The sequence below is a fragment of the Vicugna pacos genome, chromosome 16 (genome assembly GCF_048564905.1).
Source record: "Vicugna pacos chromosome 16, VicPac4, whole genome shotgun sequence".
Classification (NCBI taxonomy): Eukaryota; Metazoa; Chordata; class Mammalia; order Artiodactyla; family Camelidae; genus Vicugna; species Vicugna pacos.
In genome coordinates this window covers 54,124,040-54,147,106 of record NC_133002.1, presented here as the reverse complement: position 1 = coordinate 54,147,106, position 23,067 = coordinate 54,124,040, and the positions used below count along the sequence as shown (strand labels likewise).

The window sequence follows — 23,067 nt, the reverse complement described above, 5'->3', positions numbered from 1 at the left end:
AAATTCAATCAGCAGCAGCTTATTTGGGTTGTAACAGGTCATTTTTGGATAAGGAGATTGCTCCTTCCAGCACCCCTCGAATGTAGTGAAAAATATGGAGAAATCTGAATACAATGCATGGTCTGACGACATAAAGTAAATACTTTCTGAAACAGCTTAAATGCCCAGTGGACAGTTTACACGGTGCGTGTGTCGGGGGGCGGGTCCTGTATGCTATGCTGTCTGGTTTCCTCTTGGTTTGGTAATAGGCACTACATCTTCTGTGTATCTCAGCAGAGCAGTACTTTTATTCTCAAATCACCATTTTACCAAATCCTGATGCTGCCTCACTCAACGGAGAGGAAATGTGCTTTACTTAATCTGTAGTGGTTTTGGTAAGATCGTACACAAATCACTTGCATTTGGATGATAATTTATATTCCTTCTACCAAATGATTGCTCCTTAAAAAACTTTTTTTGGCTAACCTCAATGTTAAAAGTTAAGGGACGTAAATTAATTGACAAAACACTAAAAGAAATGAAGCGTTTGCCCCCGGCGATCATGGTAATAGCTCATTTCTGTGCCAGGTACTGTTGTAAGCAGTTTACAAACATTATCTGGCTTAATCCTGACTGTGAGCAACTGTGAGGTGGGCACTATTATATTCCTCAACTCACAGCTGAGCAAACCAGGGTACCAAGAGATTAAGAAAATTGCCCAAAGTCAAGCCGGAAGGAAATAGGATAGGATCCAAGTCACTCGGGAAGGAAACAGTTAAAGGATCCAAACCTAGGCGGTCGGGTCTGTAAACCTGCATCGGAAAACAAAACTCAACAAAACTAGAGGTAAGGAAACTAAGCATCAGAAACTCCAGCTGAATTGCTCCAGGTTGCATGATTAATAAGACGGACAAATGTTGTTCTCCTGTCTATGGGTCTCTACAGGCTGGGCTCCTTTCCTTGTAGGTCCTGCCTCCAAAGCGGACCGCATCCATCCCCTGGAAGAAACACCCCCACTGCTCTCGGTGTTTGCTTATCTCCCAAGGGTGGTCCCGCTGGAGGACTCAGTGTCCCTGCTGCCAAGGTCAAAGTCTCAGGGGGCTGGGTCTGTGCACAGCCATGTGCTTCGCTGTCTGCTAGCGTTGCCCTGAAGAGGGATGAGGCCCTTTTTTTAAACAAAAAAATTCATTTGGTTTACGTTTTAGAAAAGATGACCGTCATTCATCATTGCTCAGCTCAGCTGTTTCTCCCACTCTTTCCCCCTTGCCCACGCTCCAGCCTCTCTAAATAATTAATGACCAATGAACAGTCCCATTCAAAAGCACTTCTAGAAAACAATGGGCTTCTGTTTCACAAAGGGTCTTGAAGTGATCGCTTTTCCCGGCTAATGATCACAGAAGAAAAATGTCTCCACCTCGGGCGGGCGGGCGGCCTCCGGACGGATCACCCCCTCTGGTGGTTCCAGGAGCCCTGTCCTTCGATGCGGGTCTCCCAGGCTCTGCCTCTTTGGGCAGATAACCTCTCATCTGACTAGAGGAACTGATGTCCCTCTTATGGCTTAAGAATCTTTGGCTCTGGGATTGGCCGTGGGGGCCGGAGGCTGCCTCTCCCCTTACCCCAGCCCCTGGGGCTGGCCTCCCTTCCGCGGGCGAGCTGGCATCAGACGCAACCAGCAGGCAGCACAGGCACAATAAATAATTGATCTCCAACATGTGCTTCTAATTCCAATAAAGAGCCTTTCAACGCAGCATGCAGCGCACGTGATGGGAGGATGTTATGTGGAAAGTCGACGGTTTCTGATAACTTTCTGTAAAGAAGTTTTCACAGGATCTAAACCTCTTGGGGCTCTTTCTGTCTCAAGTTCAAGTTCCTTAGATAGTGATTAAGAATGTTTTACAGGCCCCAGGGGTAAATGGTGGAAGGGAGAAAAAGCATTCTTTGGAGGCAGTTTAGCAAGACAGACTATCTGCTTCGGTTTTCGTCCACCGGGCTTGCTGAGAACGTTCAGTGAGGACCTTGTCAGCCTGCGGTCCCCAGCGTTTCTGCCGAGAGCCCGACACGGGCGGCCACCCGGCTCAAGTTCATTACACAGAAGACCCTCAGTCTCAGTCCAGTGGCTTTTTCTTGAGATGACAGACTCTCGATCCAGAATCCTTTCACTTTGCAGTATTTATAAAATAGGACAAATGAATGAGACCGAACAGCGAAAGGCAATAATTCATTTATTTTTAAATGTTCCCTGCTAGGTGCTCAGCCACTAAGTCTATTGAACTTGGAAACATTCAGCCACGCTGACTTAAGTCTCCAAACTCTGCACAAAAGATCCCAACCCCGCAGCCCGGACATTCCCCGAGGAGAGGAGCTCTGGGTGACGTGACAAGCAAGATGCTGCCAGCCCCCCGGCCAAGTCTCACGACCCGACCACACAGTCACGAGAGGACTGTGCTAAGTGGCTGGAGTAAACGGAGAGCAGTGAAAGAGAAACTGGGAATTTACTCGGACGTCAGGTTTTCCTTCCTGACGAAAGGCCCCTAAGTGATGCCGGCTTACCACGGTGTCCAGGCAACACTCTGATGTGGCCTCTGCAGGAAAAGGTCCCTGTAGGAGGCCTCGCCTGCTCTCTGCACACAGATTTATCTGAACTGCGTCTCAGTTACTCGCTTTCATTTTCAAAGCTCTCCCGTCCAGGAGAGCCTCGGCAGAGAATTTGCCAAGTGCCTCCCTGCTGCTTTATCCATCCGTCTGTGTTACTCCCCCTCGCATTGTGTGTGTGGTGCCCAAAGGTTTTGCTCCAGAGTACGGGTCAGACTGCTCCTTTGAAAATGAAAGTGAGAGAGAGAGAGACAGAGAGAGGGAGACACAGACAGAGAGAGAGAGAGAGAGAGAGAGAGAGAGACCAGCCTGGCCAGATTTAGAACCAGGGCAGGGCTCTGTGACTTAGTACCAAGGGCACAGAGGGGTGGTTTCCAGACGTCCACAGGGGAAGCTTACCTTAAAAAAAAAAGCTCAGGTTATACACACGCCTTGCAGAACACTCAGAATGGAACACTCAGTGCTGGCTGTGGATGGAACTAATAGAACATGTTAAACTGAGTAGAATCTGCTGCCCATTTAACTAAAAGTGGTCCAGAGAATCTACTTCGCACTATCCTGGACGACTCAAAAGTAATGAGACACTAATATTTAAAGTAAGGGTCGGGGTTCCTTGGTGTGTGTTTGGAACCCACGTGGATGAGTTTAATTCAGTTTGGTGTCACCAGGGGTCCTGAGCACAGCACCCCTGGAGTTCTGCTTTCCTGACCAAGCGGCTCGGTCGGTGCTTGCTGGCCTGAGTCTCCGTGGACGTCAGGTCGCCAGCCCGAGTGGAAGTCCCCCTGAGACACGGAATGTGCTTCTGCAGGAGGGAAGGAAGATGGTAAACGGCAGGCCTGGTCAATCTTGTATTAAGGTCACCCAGCCTTCAGTGTCTCGGAGAGATTTCCAGGCCAAAAGCCATTCTTTTGTATTTGTTTTACAATCACAGTGGCATTTCCTCAACGCCCCCCAAGAACATGTGTGGTTTCCGCAGAGAATAACTCCATCAAATACCGTGTGCAAGTTCAAGCTGGACGTCACTCGGACCTCCTCTCTGCCTTCCCAGCCTTCGTTTCCTGGATAATTCCCTCTAGATCTGCGGCTCGCTCTGTCGGGTAGAAATCTCACATATCATCAGCCCTGCGGATGTCTGGAGACCGGCCACCTAGGGTTGTGCTTGTTCCTGCTTGTCCCATGTGCCTTGTAAGGAGTGTCCCTGAGTCCCACTCCCCCTCTATGGCCGCAGGGGCTTCAGCCAGGAACTCTGAGGTCTCGAGGAGGAGGAGGATGAATGCAGGGGGTTAAGAGGGCATACGGCGGCTTCGTCAGTCGCAGGTGGAGAGCTTGCTAAAGGTCACAGCCAGGGAGCTCTGCTAACCTCTCCGGGGCGGGGCCAGAACCCTGTCACGGCAGCACACCCTCCATCCCACCCTCTGCTGCAAGAGAGACTGGAAAACACACTTGCAATTTTTTTTTTTTTAAATCTGGGCACTTTATAATCCCAGTTGGAAATCTGTCAACTAGGAAGAAGTCAAGAATGAGATATTTGATATCATGGCAATTAAAAATCTCCACCCCACTGTCCTTGGTGGGGACTAAGTGTACCTGCGCAGAGCACCTAAGCGCTCCTGATGAGCCGCTGGCTTGGGGGAATATCCTTTCTTCTCTCGCCCTGTGTCCCCCCCTTAAGGCTTCAGCCCACAGTGGAGCAGGGCCTGAAGCTGCAGTTTGTCTTCTGTCTAGTGACGCTACTGAATAGCTCCATCTTCAGGGAGAGGAGGCGTGCCATGAGAAAAACTATCCTCATCACTGATGGAGCATTCAAACGAGAAAAGCCGTTTTGTACAGAGGTTTCTTGGATGCTTACAGAAGCACTGAATTGTTAACTCAGATACAGCTTTTCAGCCAGCTGTGAGAAACCCATAAAATGCCTTGTAATTCTGCCTAAGTCCTCATTCTGTGAAAGAGCAACCTCGTTATCAGTGCCCGGCACCCAGCGCTGGCCACATCCGCAGAGTGCACACTAGCACAGGCACACGCGTTCCACACGATTTCAAGCTCTTTATTGTTAAGTAACTCACTGGGGTGTCAGAGTGTGTTATAAATCCAAACAGAAAATTAGAGACAAGCGTTATGTGGGAATGTGACTGTCTATCCTAGTTCGGGTCAGAGGACCCGATGGAGGCGGCACCAAGGGCAGAATGTGTTTACTGGAGTTGATGCCTCTGTTCTGACACTGACCGAGCACGACTGTGAGCAGGCAGAGCCCAGGCAGCAAAGGGAAGTGAAACGAGACGGGTGGGAAACAAGCTAAGAAAAGGAGGGAAAGGGGCACTTCTGTTGGTTGTAGGGGTGGTTTTTTTCTACTTAGCAGATCGTACTACTCTGATTTAGCTGAGTAATTGCTGCTGCAAAATCCCGCTCTGCAGCGCATGTGCATTTTAAAATATGGGTTTTGCATTCCTTAAGCAAGACAGGGAGAAAAAAAGCATTATTAGAGTGCTGATGTTAATTTTGCAGCTTGTGACCTGAACAGATCTCTTATCCATAGTAACAGGAATACAAGATTTGCACATGTGCATTTATCAAATAACTGTTGCTCAAAGGCAAAAGAAAGGAGGAGGAAAAGGAAAGAAGAAAGGAAGAAACAGAGGGAGGGAGGGAGGGAGCAAGGAAGGAAAAAGGAGAAAAAAAAAGGAAAAACACTTTATATACCTATATATTGAACTTTTATTGGTAATCTTGGACTATGTGATTCAATTCAATTTACTGGTGTGCTTTAATTAAAATGCAGAGAAGGAGAGAGAGAAAGAGGGATTTTCCATTAAAAAGCAAAAGCTACGTGTGATGTGTGTGTGTGTATGTGTGTGTATACATTTAAATAAAATAAACAAATGAAAAACTGTGGCATATACTTATTGCCAGCTCTGCAACAATGTTAAAAAAAAGGTAATTTGGAATGTAGCTAATAACGCTTCAATTTATAAGGCTTAAAAATGACTCTTCAGTCATAGGTGATTGGATTTGTGTTTAAAGTAATCACAACTAACATCTTTTAACGTGGAAACAGAGTATATATATTTATCTCACGTGCTACCATTTAAGCAACTCTAAAGCACTCAGCTTATCCACTTCATAATGAGCTCTAAAATCACCTTAATTACATTTCACCAAATCTTTTATTTAAATGACTCCAAGTTCAATGGAAGAGTTTCTCAAAATCCACCATTCAAGTTATTTATGTTTTCTAAAGTAACCAAGACAGGAAACATACATAATTGCTTCTAGGCACAAATAAATAACCTTTCCCTTTACAGCCTCCCTACCTCCTCCTCCACCCTCTTAATCCCTACACTGCCAAACCCCCCCCCAAAATTCCATCTCTCCTGTAGCAGCCAAATGGATGGTTTATCGCCATCCATTCCCTCACCCTGTCTCTCTGAGCCTGTTCCTTCCCCTTGTCCCCGGAGCAGGTGGCGGGAGGTGGGTAGATGCCCCCTTGTCACAGGCCTTACCAAGCTCCTGTTCACCTTACTTCTGCTCCTCTGCATAAAGCCATTTGCTGGAGTCAAGCAGGGCATTAAAGAGGGAAGCACCTCTTTGAATAATAACGCCAACCCTGCCTTCTGCCTCCTGGGTGAGAGAGACAAGAGCTTCCAGCACTCCTAGATCAGGACCTGGGCAAGTGGCAGGGGAGGAACTGCCTGAATTGGTGGCACTGTTTATTTCTTACAGCCTCTACCTCTGCCAGCAGATATCAAGACATGATGAGGAGTGAACAGAGTGACTCGAACTGGTCCGTGGATTTCATAGTTAAACATCTCGACATCACGAGCTACTGAATACACAGCCTGTGTATCTTGATTATATACTATGTCGTCTCTTTAGGCAACCACTCATTATACTACCAATTTGGATACATTAAACAATTTATTACGCATGCTGTTTTCCTGTCTTTCTATTTTTATTTATTCCAGTAGCCTACTTGAGTTCCCCATGATTGAATGTGATACCTCCAGCTGACAATACAAGAGTGTGGAATAATAAAAGGAGATGAAGCGTAAATGAATCAACTAGACTTCTTACTCGCATCCCTAACACAAAATTGGCTAGCCAGAAAAAAAAAATTAAACAATTGGCTACTACGTGATTTTTAGATATCTTTTATCAAGTTTGACCAGCCCTGTTTGTCTCCCATCCCCATCAAAGATAGCTATGGCATTCTTTAAAAGCCCTGCTGCCTGCTCCTCGCCTTAAGGTGATTGGCTAGAGAGTGAAAATGATTGAGTGGCAGCCCCTGCAACTGGGACTTGGGGCTACATTTGGGATTCTACAGAGATTGTATTTAAACTCAGGAGGGCCTTCTGATAAGGTGCCTCCTTACACTCATCTGTGGCAGATGGGGTGGTCTCCTCTGCGTTTTCACAGCTGCTCACAATGGCCACTGCACTCAGCGACCTTCTTCTGACCTTGGGGTCTGGCACGCCCGATCCTTGGACTGGCGGGGCTTTTTCCATGTTGTGGAGCTGCTGGTCTTTCCAGTCCAACTGTTTGGCACTGCAGAAGGGAGCGTAGACTTCCACGCTGCCCTCAAACTGCAGGCAGTTGACTTTGTAGTACTTCCTCTTCACTTCCAAGACGTCATTGAACCTGTGGCCCCAGAGAATTTCCCGCGGGACGTAGGAACTTCTGGATTGGTGGGAAGTCCCGGTCGAATCGCCAGTATAGATAAATGTCACCAAAATCTCGAAGTTGTCTTTGGCCACGGCTTTTCGGTCGAGGGCATACAGTGGGCTCTCGTGGTCGATCTCATGAACGATCGTGACCGGCGTGACAAGGATGATCTGGTCACTGACTAATTTTAGGTCCTTAAATGCCATGGTCATCCGCCCTTCGCCGTCTTCTGTGTAGCGGAGAAGCTGGGCTCGCACGGTGCCTTCCACCACGTGGTTGGGTCGGAAATCACCGATGCGCCACATGAGGCAGAGCTTCCCATCTCTCATGCCGATGAGGGCAAAATAGCTGAACCGAATGGTCTGGGCTCTCTTCCGGGCGGTGGCCATCTTGGCCAGGGCGGCGCCAATGATGAAGGTGTTTATGATGCAGCTTAGGATGGACTGAAGGATCACCACGAGCACGGCCACAGAGCATTCTTCGGTGACACAGCGGTAGCCGTAACCGATGGTGGTCTGGGTCTCCAGGGAGAAGAGGAACGCCCCCGTGAAGGAGTGGACGTTGTCGACACAAGGCGTGATGCCAGCGTCGTTGGACAGATCTCCGTGATGAAGGGCTACGAGCCAAAAGATGGAGCCAAACACCAACCAGGAGAGGACGTAAGACAAGGAAAATATCACAAACATATGGCGCCACTTGGTGTCGACGAGAGTGGTGAAAATGTCAACCACGTAGCTCCCCCACTCTCCGAAAATGTGCTTGAAGTAGACGTTACAGCTGCCATCCTTGTGCAGCAGACGCCGTCTGGCTCTTCTCTTCTCTGCAGTGATGTGCCCCGGGGGGCAGCCTGGGAGCTTGGGGTCCACGTTCACGACCCGATAGCTGCTGCCGTAATAGCTCATCCTCCCCCTGGCCCCCTGGGTCACTCCGGCTGACCTCTGCAGTCACAGTCGTTCTAGGTGTGGCGCTCTTGGTTAGTTTGGGTTTTCACATAAAACCTGAAAAACAGATCGTCAAACGCACTTTAGCTTTAAGCTGGTAAAATTTCCATCGTTAGAGCAATTTGCCAAATTTGCAGCAATTTCATGCCATCTGAAATAGCTGAGACTTTGTCTGAACGACAGAGACGTTAAGTATTGATTACTCATTTCAGCTGAGAATTCAGCTCCGTCATTATAGGAACAAAGTATGCAATTAGAGAAAATCACATTTTTATATATGCGTAAGGCTTCAGTAAACACTATGATTATCCCAAATGAAGCCTCACTACCTTCTCTGACCTGCAAAAAAAAATTTTTGTTTTAATCTGTAGACTCTTTTGGCTTGAGAGCATTTAGAAAACAAAATAATCTATCATGTAAAAAGGCAAAATCGAATGCAGGTATTTGTCCAGAGGTCTTAATACGCTTTCTGTTTAAGTCAGACAGTTTTCCTCAGAAAAGGGAGGTGATAAAGAGTCTCCAGGCTCACGTTAAAATGGAACTCACATGCTGGTTGCTATAACAGGGTGGTCCCTCACCTTCATCACTTGTAGCCTCCTCTCTCTTCCACGGAGATTTTTCTTCCTTGTGTGCTTCCCAGGACAGAACAGAACTGACGGGGACGCTATTTCAGATTCGGTTCCTTTACCCTAGCTCCACCTTTGGTCTTGAGAGGTAAAAAAAAAAGAAATCTTCCTTAACCCCAGAGGAGTTTAAACCACTCCCAGGTGAGCTTTCAGTGAAGTATAAAATTGCTTCTGCCTTTGTTTCAAAAAATCCATTCTTTATTTTTCTTTTCTTTCTTTCTTCCTGTCTGTGTCTCTCTCTGTCTGTCTTTTTTTTTGGACACTGGAAACTCTTCTCTTTCCCTCTGAATAGAAGCCGAAAATTTGCCAAGGTTGCTAATCTTGTTTCCCTCTTAAAGGGAGCATGCTACAATTGGACCCTTCTGTCCAGCTCTTCACTGTAATCCTGGTGGTGTCACAGCCATCCCTAGGCAAAGTCATTTTCCTCCCTCCAAATTCGTTCAGTCTTTAAAAGATCAAGACAGAACGTACCGTTATTATTGCTTTTAGCATCCATGATAGAGGCCAACTGTTTTCCAGCTCAAGTCTGAAAGCAGGTTTTAAAAATTCAATATTAAATAGGCTTTAGTTACGTCTATGTGAAAAAAGGAGTCATTGCAGCCCAACGATTACAGTTTAATAACTACTAAACTATGTTTTCCACGTCGTCTACCTGTGCTAGGTGGGGGAGTGGACACTTTAGCCTAGAAAATCCTGCCACTCGGCAGCACAGAAAATTCGGTCAGAGTAAACGCTATTCCGGACATGGAGACTCCCCTTGAAACCAACCAAAGAAATTAACCACCAAGTACTTATCCAGTGCCTTCCCTGCTACAAAAGGGAGGAAGGAGTTAATTTCCGTCCAGTCAATAGGAGTCATTTTTCTTTTTCTCCAGGAATCAGGGCCACTTTACAATAAACACTTTGTTTGGTGGACCACTCAGAGGATGGACACTCTGCCTACAGCCAAAATATCCCGTAAGGCAGGTCCAAATTTCTCTCTGTCCATTCTCTTGCCTCCTCACCCTGGCCCCTTCACCCATCCATCCTCCAGATCGGCTCTGAGTAGTTACATCCTCTCTGGTCAGCGCTTCAACCGTGTTTGGGGGAGACAATTGTATACTTTCAGGATGTGACCCAAGGCTGACAAAATGCTTCCTGGAATGTTGAAGGTAAAATATTCCCACAAAATTTGCCCACAATATATGTGTGGTTTTTTTTGGAGGAGGGGGGTTCCTGTCCGATGTGTCATCGAAGGACATTTTACAAGCAAGAAGCTGCTCAAGATTTTGTTTCCACTCACTCACCTGATCCTTGGGGGCATGAGAATGGAACCAGGATAATCAAAGCTCCATATGATTTCAAATTAAGAAGCAGATTTGGAGACAAGATTATTTTCTTGGTAAATGTCTGTTCCTTAAAGGGAACTGCACCCATCGTGGGAGTCTGAGAATAAGAAAGCTCAGTTCATAAATCAAGAGCTACTGTGTGACTCGGCTCTTTTCTGTTGCCAACAGAAAAAAAGAAAGGTTTTTATTTGAAATGGCATTTGGCTGGCATCACTCTGAATTCCAGCAGTGCCAACCACTGTGATAAACGAACCATTTTAAAAATACCTTCAACAGAGACTAATTAGGGGATGAATTTTCAATTAATACAAGCTACAAGTGAGCAAATGTGAGTATGTGGAAAAAATTATTTCTGAATAATGTCACCATTTCAGGCCTACAAGTTACAGCTGTGAGAAATCTGCCCCAAACCCCTGGCGTCCTCTGCTACGGTTCATTATGACGCTCATTCGTTTCAACTTATCCAGAGAAAAGTTTTCAGATTCTGGGGTAAGTGCATCCATTTTATTCATCTATTCTTTGATTTTCCAGCCATGTAAATGATGCATTTTCTAAAAGACAGTTATTTTTAAGCTAAATGATAGATGAGAGCCAAATGGTTTTTTTTACGTCTTAACCATTCCTCAGCCCACACCATGAAGTAAGTTGATGGAGGCCCATTTGTCCAAATGGCTAGACAGAAGAGATGTTTATTAATCTCCTGTTTCTTATGTTGTGCTAATTGGAGCACTTTTCCATTGCTTGCCCTTACATCACAGAGGATGTAGCTTGCTGATGGACTGGACTTTCTATATTTAACATTTGTTTTTCTTGGGATTAAGACCCGGCTGTCACGATGCCTCAGTGCTTTTGTCATCAGCCTGTCGCCATCTATTCCATCATAAAGAGAGTATCTTCAATGTTCCTACTTCTGCATTGCTTTTTGCATGTTGTGTTCCTTGCTCTCTAGAAACTGGGGGGGGGGTCATTTCATTGGCTGGAAAATTCCCTTTTTTAAAATAAAAATGGAAATTTGACCACCGACATTGTGGAATAGAAAGTTGAAAAGTAAATGCTAACTCTCAGGTCCCCTTCTACCCCCGTTCTGAACTGTTTTGCCAGGTGGTTAATGAGTGCAGGAGGAAAGGCCCTTTGTCATTCTGTGTGATTTCTCTGTCATGACATGGGGTTCTTTATAGACGCGACTAGAGGAAGAGGCAGCGCACAGCGAGGATGGAGGGCTGAGAAAGCCGCCCAAGTTCATTACAATCTGCAAAGACACTTGGGAAAGTACTGACATCAGCTGAGACGGGGAAGTTAGCGCGGTCAGCGGATCCGACCCTGACAGTGACCTCTCTCAGTCCTTGCTCATGGTACGAAGTACAGTGAAAAAGGTCCCTTACACTGCTTTGACTGGCAAGACCTGTGTTGAGTCCTCAGTTTTTCAGATCTTTGCATGAATTCAAGGAGAAATCTTTACAGTGGAGCTCATTTCAGGTGGATCGTATGCACCACAGGGAGTATTTTCAACAGAACACACGAGCAGCCTGTCTACCTGTTCCCTTTTCTCGAAGCACCAAAGTGTCTCGGTCAGACTCACCAATTCTGAAGCAATTCCTCTGCCATTTCGCAACAGCCTCTCAAAACCAGCTGTTTGCCTGCAGACTACTCTTGTGGATAGTTTTTCAGACCTAAGCTTGTCATTTGCACGTTGAGGGGACCGCAGGATGGCTAAGACTTTACAACCCCATGTCACTTTGAAAATAAAATCGCTCTTGTCTCTAGCATCTACTTACTATAACTATATTAATAGTAATCATCTTCCTTTAATTCGAGAGACACCACAAATAAAGGCCTGAAATAGCCTCCCTAAAATTCACTGATTAATGCCTCTGGCCTTTGAGATTAACAGGTACCTTCCTGATCATATAAATGACTTACGAGACGTCATCGGTCATCAAGTTACTTTCCTGGCAACTGTTAACTGAGATAAATTTTAGTGGAAACGTGAGAGTTGGGGACAGGGCAGAGAGTAGAAAGGATGGCCTAGATTCTGTGTGCAGGTCATTGTCTTGTGTGGCGTGTGGAGGGGGAGGGGGGCTACAAGAGGGTCCAGGAGAGGAGGGTAGTAAGATGACTGTGGGGTGGGCTCTGGTTGCTGAGGAGCAAAGAAAGACGGGTGTTAATGAGTCAGGCGCGAACCCGAACAAGTCACTGCGCTCAAAACCTGTCCCACAGCTTCCTACCTTGGAATTAAGCCTGAGCCTTATCTTGCCTGGAAGCCTCATAAGACATTCAGACACACTTAGGTGGCCCTCTCTGTTCAGCCACTGAATAGCTGCCGCACCCAGTACAGGCTAGACACTGTCCGGACGTCTCTAAATACTCCGTCTCCCTAACTTCAGTTTCTCCCGTGTTGACAAACCCACGGTATTCTCATATTTCCTCCTCAGCTGCTGTCATCCCCTGAGCAGGCTGGGGTCTGACCTACAGCTTTTGTTCCCTTTTTCTTCTCCTCTCCCTCCCAGCCCTACCCTCCAACCCTGGTCCAACTTCTCAGTGACCATGGAGTTTACCTCTTTCCTGACACAACCTTACAATTTCTTTTTCTGAATCCATCCAAGAAAGTTGCATGCCACTTTATGGAACAAACGGTTTCCGTAGTAAGAAAGGGGTTGTAGTACATTACCAGTGAACTGAGGAGAAGCTAAGAAGACGCTGGGAAGAAGCAGAAGTCCAGCATGACAATATCACTAGTCACTTTATCTGGAGAGCCTCTTTCTGAGCCCAGTTTTTCCAAGTCATATCTATCACCCGATTGTAAATGCTTCCTCATCCCAAATAACGCTATGTTTTATAAAGGAGTAGAGGAACTTTGGAGTCTGGGATTAAGTTTCTCCATTTTCTGGACGTCAAGATAGGACCAAAATAATATGAATTGCAATAGCCAATTATTCTGGTTTAAAAATCAAAGAACTTCATTATTAAGACAGAGTCTGTTTCCTGGTAATGTAGAGAAATAATGAACTGGGGGGCAGACTCCAGTTCCAGATCTGTCCTCCCCGTCTTGACTGGTTTATGTAACTCTTCTCTGAACCTCAGTGTGTTCATCCAAGATATGGGGATAATACCCCTGTTACTGAGTTATTGTGAGGTCTGAATGAACCTCTTCGAAGATGGACCGCCATCTTTCACGGGGCTGGGCTCTTAGCAGTTATTCAGTCGTTGCTGCCCATGAGGACTCCGTTTCCCCGTCTGTAAAATATCAGAGTATGTCCTCCAACTTTCTCGAATAGCCTTCCACTTGCCTGATGGCAGGGCAGCCAAGGTGTGGGTCCTAACAGATGTGGATGCCACCACTACTTCCCACCCTTAAGCCACGTGGGCCACTTCTCTGTCTTCTACCACTTCCCCCAAACCCCAGGGACCAGGTCATTTCCTTTTTTCTTTCACAACTGTGACCAAATAGAAAATCCCGTTCCTTGTTTTCAGCACACTCATCTACACGCAATGCACCCGCTTCAGCTCTGTGTAAGAATGCTGTTGCTATTGGCACTGAGGAACCGACCTAAAGGAAACAAGACTGACAAGCCTGGTGAAGGTAACAGGTTAAAGAACCTCACAAGGTGATTATCATAGTCTTTGTCTTAAACGGTATGTACATGCTTTGCTGAGATGGCTCTGAAGGTTGTTCTTGCTCCTATCTTGAAAATCAGCCTGCCCATCCTTGTCTGAGTTGGATGCCAGCCCCAGCTGCTTAGAGTTTACCTTGAGCTAGATCTGGGTTAGTGCAGGAGCTGGGGATCGGCCGATCTTAGCATCTTTTTAAAAGACCGCAGTTCCATTTCCCTTTACTGTGTGAGGAGTACTTCCCCAGTGGTCTCTAAAATCCTCCTGTGGAGTTCGTTTGTATCATATGTTCGATTCGACAAACGTATTTACAAAACAGAAACAGACTCGCAGACATAGAAAGCAAACTGATGGTTACCAAAGGGAAAGGGTGGGGGGAGGGGATAAAATGCGAGTTTGGGATTAGCAGATACAAACTACTGTATATAAAAACAGATAAACAACAAGGTCTTACTGTATAGCACAGGGAATTATATTCAATATCGTGTGATAACCTATAATGGAAAAGAATCTGAAAAAGAATATATATATGTATATATATTACTGAACCACTGAGCTGTACACCCAGAACTAACACAACATTGTAAATCAGCTATACTTCAATTAAAATTTTTTTAAAATAAATAAGTAAATAAATAAATAAAATCCTTCAGTGGAGAATTTGTTACTGATCGTTTTCATTTTTTTAATTTATTAAAAATTTTTTTAATATTCTAGATATGTCTTTTAAAAATATTTTATTTATTTTGTTTATGGGGTTTTTTTTTTTGTCTTTTTGTGGGGGAGGTAATTAGGTTTATTTATTTAGTTATTTTAATGGAGGTAATGGGGTTGAACTCAGGACCTCGTGCATGCTAAGCATGTACTCTAACCACTGAGTATACCCTACCCCTCCCATTCATTTTTAAAATTGAGCTTCTACTGTGGGCTAGACCTACCCACTTTTAGGAAAGAGGAAGGAGTCCCACCTTTGTGGAATTTACATTTAAGAGCTGGGTGTCAAGAAACATGAAAAAAATAAAATGAGATGATCACTGACTGTATGTAGTAAATACCAAGGAGAAAGCAAAATGAAGTACTAATCCGGACAATGGCTGGAACAAGAGGGGAGGGTGCCGTTTAACAAGAGTGGGCGGAGGAAGTTTGACCTAGGACTTGACATTCAAGCTGAGAGCAGGCTCTTCAATTCTCCTGGCTCTAACCTCAGGTGAAAAAACGCTCCCCGCTCAGACCTTGAATTCCGATTTGGTTTGGTTGAGGCTCAGTCACTATCTGGCTGTTAAGGCTCTCACTATTTCTAGTGTAGAATTTGCATTTAGAGGTGTAGTTGATTGCTGTGTCCTTTGTTCTGAGCTAATTTTAAGGCCTGGTTCTCACAAGAACCTATCATTACAGGAACTCATCTGCATTTTACCACAGAATCCAAATTCTCCTGACCAACTAAAAACCCGGTTTTACCTGGTTTACATAGCAGGCTGCTAACTCATCTCTTGGCACTTTCATCCACTGTGATTATTCTGAAATGTAAATGTACCTTCTCCTGTTACCACGGGGCTCAGTCCAAGCTCCACAGCATGGTCCTCCAGGCATGCGGGCAGAGGGCAGGAAGGTGGAGAGCAAAGGCTTGGATTCTAGCTATGGGTCTGTCACATCTTAGCTGCGTGATATCAGCATCTCACAAATATCTCTAAGCCACACTGTATTTATCTAAGACAGAAGGACAATAGTTGACGTATCTCAAAATGTTTTTGTAAGGAGTGAATGACATACTGTAAAAGACAACAATGGCTGGCACCTTGGAAACTGTCCTTATTTATAGTCTCCTTTTAACCCTTTCCTTGACTAACGATTTCTTCTCTGTTGCTTGTAATAGCTTTTAATACTGGGTCCTTATGGAGTCTGGGAGAGACGAATGTCTGAACTATAGTCTCAAAAATGAATACAAGTTAACTAAATAAGAAGAAAGGGAAAAGGAGTTTCCCTGGCAGAGGAACAGAATTTACGAAGGCTCTGCGACTCAAAGATGCATAGGGCATGCTTTCCAAAAACTGAATTCAATGGGGGTGTGTGGGGGGAGGTTGAAGCTCGAAAGAGAAATAAAGACAGAGCATACATGACCTAGGAGCTAGAATTAAAGATTTGGGTCCTTCTCCCAACAGTAGTGAAGACAGTTGAAGTATATAATAAAGTTTGCATTTTGAAAAAGATTTCTCTGGCTGTCTGTGGAAAATTACCTGGGGAAATTTAAAAGCAGATGTGGGGAGGTACACCAGGAAGGTATCTCAATAACCAGGTAAGAGATGATGGGACAGGACGATTCCAGGGGAGGAGGTGACAGAAGCCACTTCTCACTCCAGCACGTGCACGTGGAGCAGGGTCAGCTGACCTTGGAGTGGCCAATCAGAACTTCCCCAACAGGACTTTGAGTCTTGGGGAAGTGACACAAGCGTGCTGCGTCCTATTATTCCAGGCAATGAAGAGTCAAGCGGCCAGTGGCGTGGTGGTGCACGTCTAAGTGTCCCGGAGGAGGGTACGGTCCGAGGGAGATAACATTTTCACTTTGTTTCCTGGTTTTCCTCAAACCAGTGCCTTTTTCTTCATACTTCCTTTGACACAATAATCTACCTGATACCTTTTCAATAATATTTTCTTCTACTTGTCATAGCCAGGGATAGCTTTTGTTTCTTGAAACCAAAAAAAAAAAAAAATCAGTTAAAATTCAGTTTAATTTACATTTAAAAAATACGCCCTTTATGCAAGAGTGGTGGCCTGTTAGTCTCCTTGAGTCCCATCATGCAAACCAGCAGCAGGTCCTGTTGGTTCTCTTTCAAAGTGGATCTTAAAACTAGTCACTCCTTAGCACAGTCAAAACCACCAGGCCTTCAATGGGCTACAGCAACACCTTCCTAAGAGATCTCCTCTCCCTGCCCTTCCTGTACTTGGATCTACTCTTCTCAAAAATAAGGTCAAAACATGTCAGTCCCTTGTTTAAAACCATCCAATGTCTTCCCATTGCAATTCGAGTCATTTTCATAATCGGCATTGTATGCAGATTGTACACGTCTGACCTCTGCCCATCTCTGGAAATTATCTCCTACTATTCTCCTTCTCACTGTTCACTATCACCACTGAATCTCCCTTTTTCACTAACACAGGGATCAGAAAACTACAGTTCAGGGGGCAAATCTGACTCCTTGGTTGCTTAGTAAATAAACTGTTATTGGAACACATTCAGACCATTGTTTATTCATTATCTATTGCTACTTTCTGTCACATTACCACTGCAGACTTGAATAGTCACAACAGAGAGCCAAAAATATTTACTATCTGGCTCTTTTCAGGAAAAGTTTGCTAAGCTCCACTCTAACACATGAGCATGTTCCTGCCCCAGGGCATTTGCACTTCCTTTTCTGCCTGTGTGGCTTGTGTAATGAGGGTGTAAACTAAAACTCACCCCTACAATATTGTTTTTTGTCTGGTTAACATGATTTATTTCAAAAAGCACTTAAAACTACTGATGGATTTGCATGTTTGTTGGCTGGGTTGCCCCATGGAATAGATTGTGAATTCTTGGAGAAATTCTCCTCTTGTCCTGTTTGCTACTGTGTCCCCAGCAGATAGAGCAATATGTGGCAGGTAGGCTCTCACTAAGTATACTTTGAAGGAATGAATTAAAAAGCAATTGGACAATATAACATCTTCAAGGAGATAGTCAGAGAGCCAGCATTCCTAGAACTATAAAACCATCAACGCTGACAAATCATCAGTGTTTGTTCTCCAAACACCCGCTCTCAATTCCTTCCATCTATCTTGCCTCTCCCCTATCCTAGCTGCCACTTCATACATAGTTTAAAAAAAGAAAAAAAGTCTTACTATCTGCTTTTGCTTAGCAGCTTCCCTAGAACTGAAGATGGTAATTGCATGTAACTAAGCTGCAGAAATCTCTGGAAATCAGGAGTGGAAAAAAAATGTGGCTGGCACTAAAGAGTGTTTAGAGCAATTTGTTAAAATGATGATTTAATGATCAGAAATGTGGTTCTCCTAACACTAATTCATGCTATTATATTGTCATTTCAAAGATATAATATTATTATATAATATATTATCACATTATATAATGTATAATATAACACTATGTTATATATTTAATTAGAGTCATTTCTGGAGGTGAGTTGGCTACATGTGACGGTTGCCTGTAAATCTGGTACAGCTGCTGATCCAGAAATTCCACTTGTAGAAATTCATCCTAAAGAAGCTACCATAAATGAGTAGAGTGGCATGACTACTTTGTAGGGCTATTTGTAGTAGCAAATTTTGGCTACGGGTTAGCCATCTAATAAATGTGGTATTGTTTCATAGGTAATGGTACAATCATATCATTACTCATTACTTTTAATGTAGCTATTAAAAGTGATGGAGGAGGAGAATGACAGGAAAAAATATAAGACATATTGTTTGGTGGAGAAAATAAAAGAAGGCTATAAAGCAGCTTGTACAACATAACTTTTAAAGTTTAAATATATCTAAACATGGAAAAAAGACAGAATGACATAAACAAGATATTAATTGTGGCTCTCTCTGGTATGGTTATTTCTTTTTCTTCTATTTGTTTACTTACATTTGCTAAAATTTTACAATGAACATGCCTCACTTTTGCAAAAAAGAAAAACAGGTAATTTCAGCTGGTACTTTGAAGTTTCCCGATTCTGAGGTTCCATAAAGGAAAGCAAACCAAACGCTATCTAAAAACATTTATTAGAGCATTTAAAAGGCAACTATAAATAGCCCAGAGAGGCAGACAGTCTTACAGACGTTTAAAGTCAGACATGGATGCTGTAATTTTTTTTGCTGGAACAATTCACAGAAACAAATATAGTGACATTTAATTCGTCTAAGTAAAACCAGATCTCATTTAAAACAAGGAAATGCAGGAAGAGGGAGTTGGGTCAGATTTGGCCCCTGGAGACCAACTGGAGAAATCAGGGGGGCAGCTGGTAACAAGTCAGGGATACATAAAGCAGAGCTCAAATTAAACAGGCATCTAATGCAGTTCTCCCCCCAGCCCCAGCAGTGCCCCCTTCTCTCCCTTCCACACTCCACAACATATTAGACTGCTGGTATCTTCACTTCTTGGCTTGGTATACCAAAGTCTGGTTTAAGACTCTTCCTTTTGTCTTAATATTTTTCAATAACTTTGGAAAGAAAATATTAAAAGTTGTGCTATTTTGCAACATTACTACATTAAGGTCTATGTCAATAGACTTTTAAGATGCAAGAAAATGATCTTTTGAAATGAATGAATTTGAGGAAGGCAGTTAGATATTTATGACGCAGATTTGCCTAAGTAGCTGGCTCTAGCCAGTAATTCATATTCACATATTCTAAAGCCTCATGCAGGTGCGCCAGCAAGCCGTAGAGTATGACTATTTTTTAAAGTGCTGTCTACTAACAATCTGCTTCCAAGATCCTAGGAGGCATGTGACACCGTGCAGATCCTTGGGTTTCACCTCAGTAGTTCTGACTGTATTGTCCCCACTCCTCCCCCGTGAATTCTCAGAGACCCTTGAGATCAAGAACTGAGAAGCTGGGTTCTGGTAGACATGAGGTTACGTCAGATGCTTGCTTGATCCACTAGTAAGACTAACCGTGCACTTCTGCATAAGTTAGTCTTCGAGCTTTTGTTAGCTCATCTGAAAAAATGCAGCTCATAGGACCGCGACGAGGAGTCCATGAAGCTATGTTTCCAAACCTCCTTTCACCATCATACCTAGTATTTAATAAAGTACTTAATTGCAATGCTTGTAGCTATGACAACAGGTCACTCAAGTACAGATTCAAATGAAGAGAGGGGAATGGTGAGGGAAAGAGATTACGAGTTACCTGCCATATTTTTCCCCACCAAGAATTATTAGATTGGCAATTTCCCAGAGGTGTTTGAAAATTCCCATCTGGAATCTGATTGCCTTGATATAACCTTCAGGGAGCCACGACAGAGCTGCCCAGAAGAACCACAAGTATCCCAAAGAATAGAAATCATCTGGTACTAGTCAATCACTTTGCTTTCTAAGTGCCGGGTTACCTGTGACCAACCTTGAATAGCCCCAGTATACTTTGGGTTGGGAGCTCCTTTGGTTGAACTTAACCGTTCATTTCAAAACAAACGTAATTTATGGAAAGTGTACGTGCCATGATGTTTGACCTTTTTCAAGTTTGGCATTTATGCTCTTCCATCAGAAAACCAAATCCTATCTCTCTGTTGTTATTTTCCCATTTCGTGAGAACTGCCTGCAAATTGTCTGTTTTTGGCAATTACAGAAAATCTATTAGTCTATTCAATCTTCTGGGAATCACTGGACTCACAGATGTGATTTGCTGGTAGACCAGGAACTCCTTGGAGAGTGTCTAACTATTTCTTTGACCTTTAAAGAATTGAGTTTCTGTTTTAAGCTATCACAGTGAAAACCCAAGACATCTTTACTGGGGAGGAAAGAAAGGCAACCGTTACTGGCTATTATCTCAGTTCCCACTTTCCCCTTGTGGACACAGATAAATGGAGAAGGCCTTAAAACACAAGACAAATGATCTCCCTGGGAAGACCCAGCTGGACAGCCTATTGAGACAACACCGTAAGCAGCGTGTTGCCTACCACACGAGATTAGCTTTCTATTAGCCTGAGCCTTTTCAAGGGCACTTGGCAAAAAAGCATTGCCACTAACTACAGAGAAGATTCAGATAACTAACGGAAGTCGGTGCATTTGACAGACTCTTGAATTTCCATGCATTTCATTTTCTAGACTTTCTCCACTGGTTGTACTTCTGTTGCCACCACAGGGCAGCAGGACAAGAATAAACCACCCCACCGAAGTCAGGGGGTTTGATTTCAATATCTATGAATGCCTATACAAACAGAGGTGACCCAACTTAGCAATGCTTCTCTTAAGAAGTGGTGCTGTTCCCAGCATTTCTGAGGCTGGAATCGTCATTGTGATGAACACTGGGGAGTTGAGTTTGAGGCAGATGGGGGCACCTCCCCTTAAATCTTGTGATGAGATGTTTAGAGCTTTACTGTAAGAGACTCTAGCATTTAGCTAAACATACCAATGTAATGTAATGAGCTGAAAAAGATCATGGGAAAAGCCTTTGTGTGTTCTTCAATTCAATCAACATTTAAGTCTCTCCGAGGCATCGTGGGGACTGTTACTGAGGATTATGAGGACTTTTATTGCTCTTGAGCTGTTCAATCTTGCCAAGTACACGGTAGACGCTGTGTCAAGACAGGACACTTAGAGTGGAGGCTTCTCTGGTAGAATAACATCAGGGTGGCAGGATGTGACAGGTCGTGAAGAAAGGTAGTTAGGTTTGAGACCTTTCCCAGCGTTGAAGGTGCAAAGGTGCTCCCCCAGCTTTCTGCTTTGGTAGTTAATTCTCGATTTTCTAGGCTAATGAAGGAAGATGGTGGCATAGATAAGCCATGGAAGGGAAGTAGTGAGAAATCGGTTCGCATTCGTCTTGGGAAAAAATCATACGCTCTGAAAAGAATGCCCCATTTCTGTACCTTGCTGGCCATGCAAATGATTTTCTGTTGAATTCAAGTTATCAGACAGGCAGGATGCAATCAAGGAGCACATTCCGGGTAGCTGAGTGAAAGGCAGTTTAGACATTTTTATTTTTAATTCTTGGGCTAACTCAGCCAGCAGATAATCGGCCTGTGGAAATCTGAGTGGTGCTTGGCTTGAACAAATAGATTCCCCACATCCAAATCAAAATTCATTCTTAGCCAAGGACGTACACAGCATAGCGATATAGAGAAAGATTTCCAACATATTTTGAAAATTCAACAATTTTAGCTACTGATTTTATGAAAATTCCTTCATAAGAATTCTAACTGTAGCCAGCATGGCCTCCTTTTATTTGAGGCTGATGGGAGGAGGGGACAGAGAGGAATGTTTTCTCTGGTAATAAAATAGCTCTTCGCTTGAACTTAATCAAAAAGCCACTTCGCACCCATGTAAGGTAGATAACATTTATGAAAAATTCATTCAATTGAGGAGCCCTCTGGCAGTACTGTAGAAGTTTAAAATCTCTTTTTCTTTCAAAAGTTTATTTAGTATAAGCAAGAGGAGACTTTGCTTAACACTATTGAACATTTCAAGACTTGAGTTTCAAAAGAATACCACATTATCTGCACTTATAATTGGCTTCCCTTTTTACGCATGTTGGCAAGAGAAAAAAATTAGCATATGGCTGAAAGATAAAAAACTAAATTTCTATGGAAACCTTTAAAATGAAAGGTGAGAGAAGTTTAAAATCTTATCAGAAAAAAATATGCTATAAACTACAGCAGCTTTTTCCATTCATAGAGTTTAGGGCCAGAGGAAGAATTATTGGCTTTTTAACTGAGAAATGCCAATATCATTGATCATCTGAACTTCCAAATCTCATGCGACTTTCCTGTAGAAAGATAGATTGGATGCCCTCACTGAAAAGAATGAGAAACCAGTCCTCAAAGACAGATGTTCAATAACTCATGCATATACCCAGGCCAGCTTCCATATTCTCAGACATTCAAGAAAGGAGACGTAATAGGGTGAGGGGCTATTTGTTCTGTTAAGTCATTGGTCTTTGGCTAAATGGCACTAACATCTTGTGAAAATCACTCCCCAGCACCATCAGTCAAGAGCTTCCATTTGCTTCTTGGGTTCTTGGTCCCAGGGTTGCTATGGAAACACAGTATCTATGCCTGAGCCATCAAGCAAAGTGGTCTCCACTTCCTCTCCCCTGCAGGTTCATGACCTCTGTCCTCGTCATCCGAACCGAAGAATGCTCTTTGTATGGGAGCAACACGTTGAGATCTGTGACTTCATCCCTCTCTTGGCGTATTTCCCCAGCCCCTTTCCCCCAGAAGATTTTACTCTTAACTCCAAAAAGTGATGGCCAGGAATTCCAAAGGTGCCACCAAGAAGTTCAGAGTGGTGCAACCTGGAGGGTCCAGACCAGAGGCAGCTTATGATGCTGATCAAGGTTTCCCATGTGCTCCCACCTTCCCCTGCTAGTGACGTCTGTCCTCCCGTCCAGCTGGGTCTCGCCTCTCAGGGCCTCAGTTCTGTGTCACTCTGCTTCCATCATTACGACAAGCCTGAATTGCAATTATCATATCTTTTTTGTTTTGCAAGTTAACTAGCTAAGGCTTAGAGAAATGAATTGTTCACTGTCTATCACGGAGTGGGAAAGTGAAAGAACTCGGATTGCAACCCAGGTCTCTATAACTAGATTCCAAGTGGTGCAAAAAGGCTAACACCGTGCTCTCGGATACGCACGTCTTCCGCATGGAAGGCT

At 44.0% G+C, this 23,067-nt stretch overlaps 1 protein-coding gene across 13 annotated transcripts in view; it reads right to left on the bottom strand.

The window, feature by feature from the left end:
- The window catches only part of KCNJ16 (potassium inwardly rectifying channel subfamily J member 16), a 464,720-nt gene that overhangs the window by 17,461 nt on the left and 424,192 nt on the right, over positions 1-23,067 (bottom strand). For 10 of the 13 annotated variants that reach the window (XM_072939496.1, XM_072939497.1, XM_072939492.1 and 7 more), the window contains one exon: positions 6,568-8,225. The exons of 2 other annotated variants lie outside the window; for them this stretch is intronic. In XM_072939496.1, the coding sequence (XP_072795597.1) occupies positions 6,870-8,129 (1,260 nt within the window). In that variant the 5' untranslated portion in view covers positions 8,130-8,225 and the 3' untranslated portion in view covers positions 6,568-6,869. Of the gene's footprint in view, positions 1-6,567; positions 8,226-8,746; positions 8,826-23,067 lie in introns of those variants that run through there. One more of the 13 variants, XM_031685661.2, reaches the window with a different exon arrangement.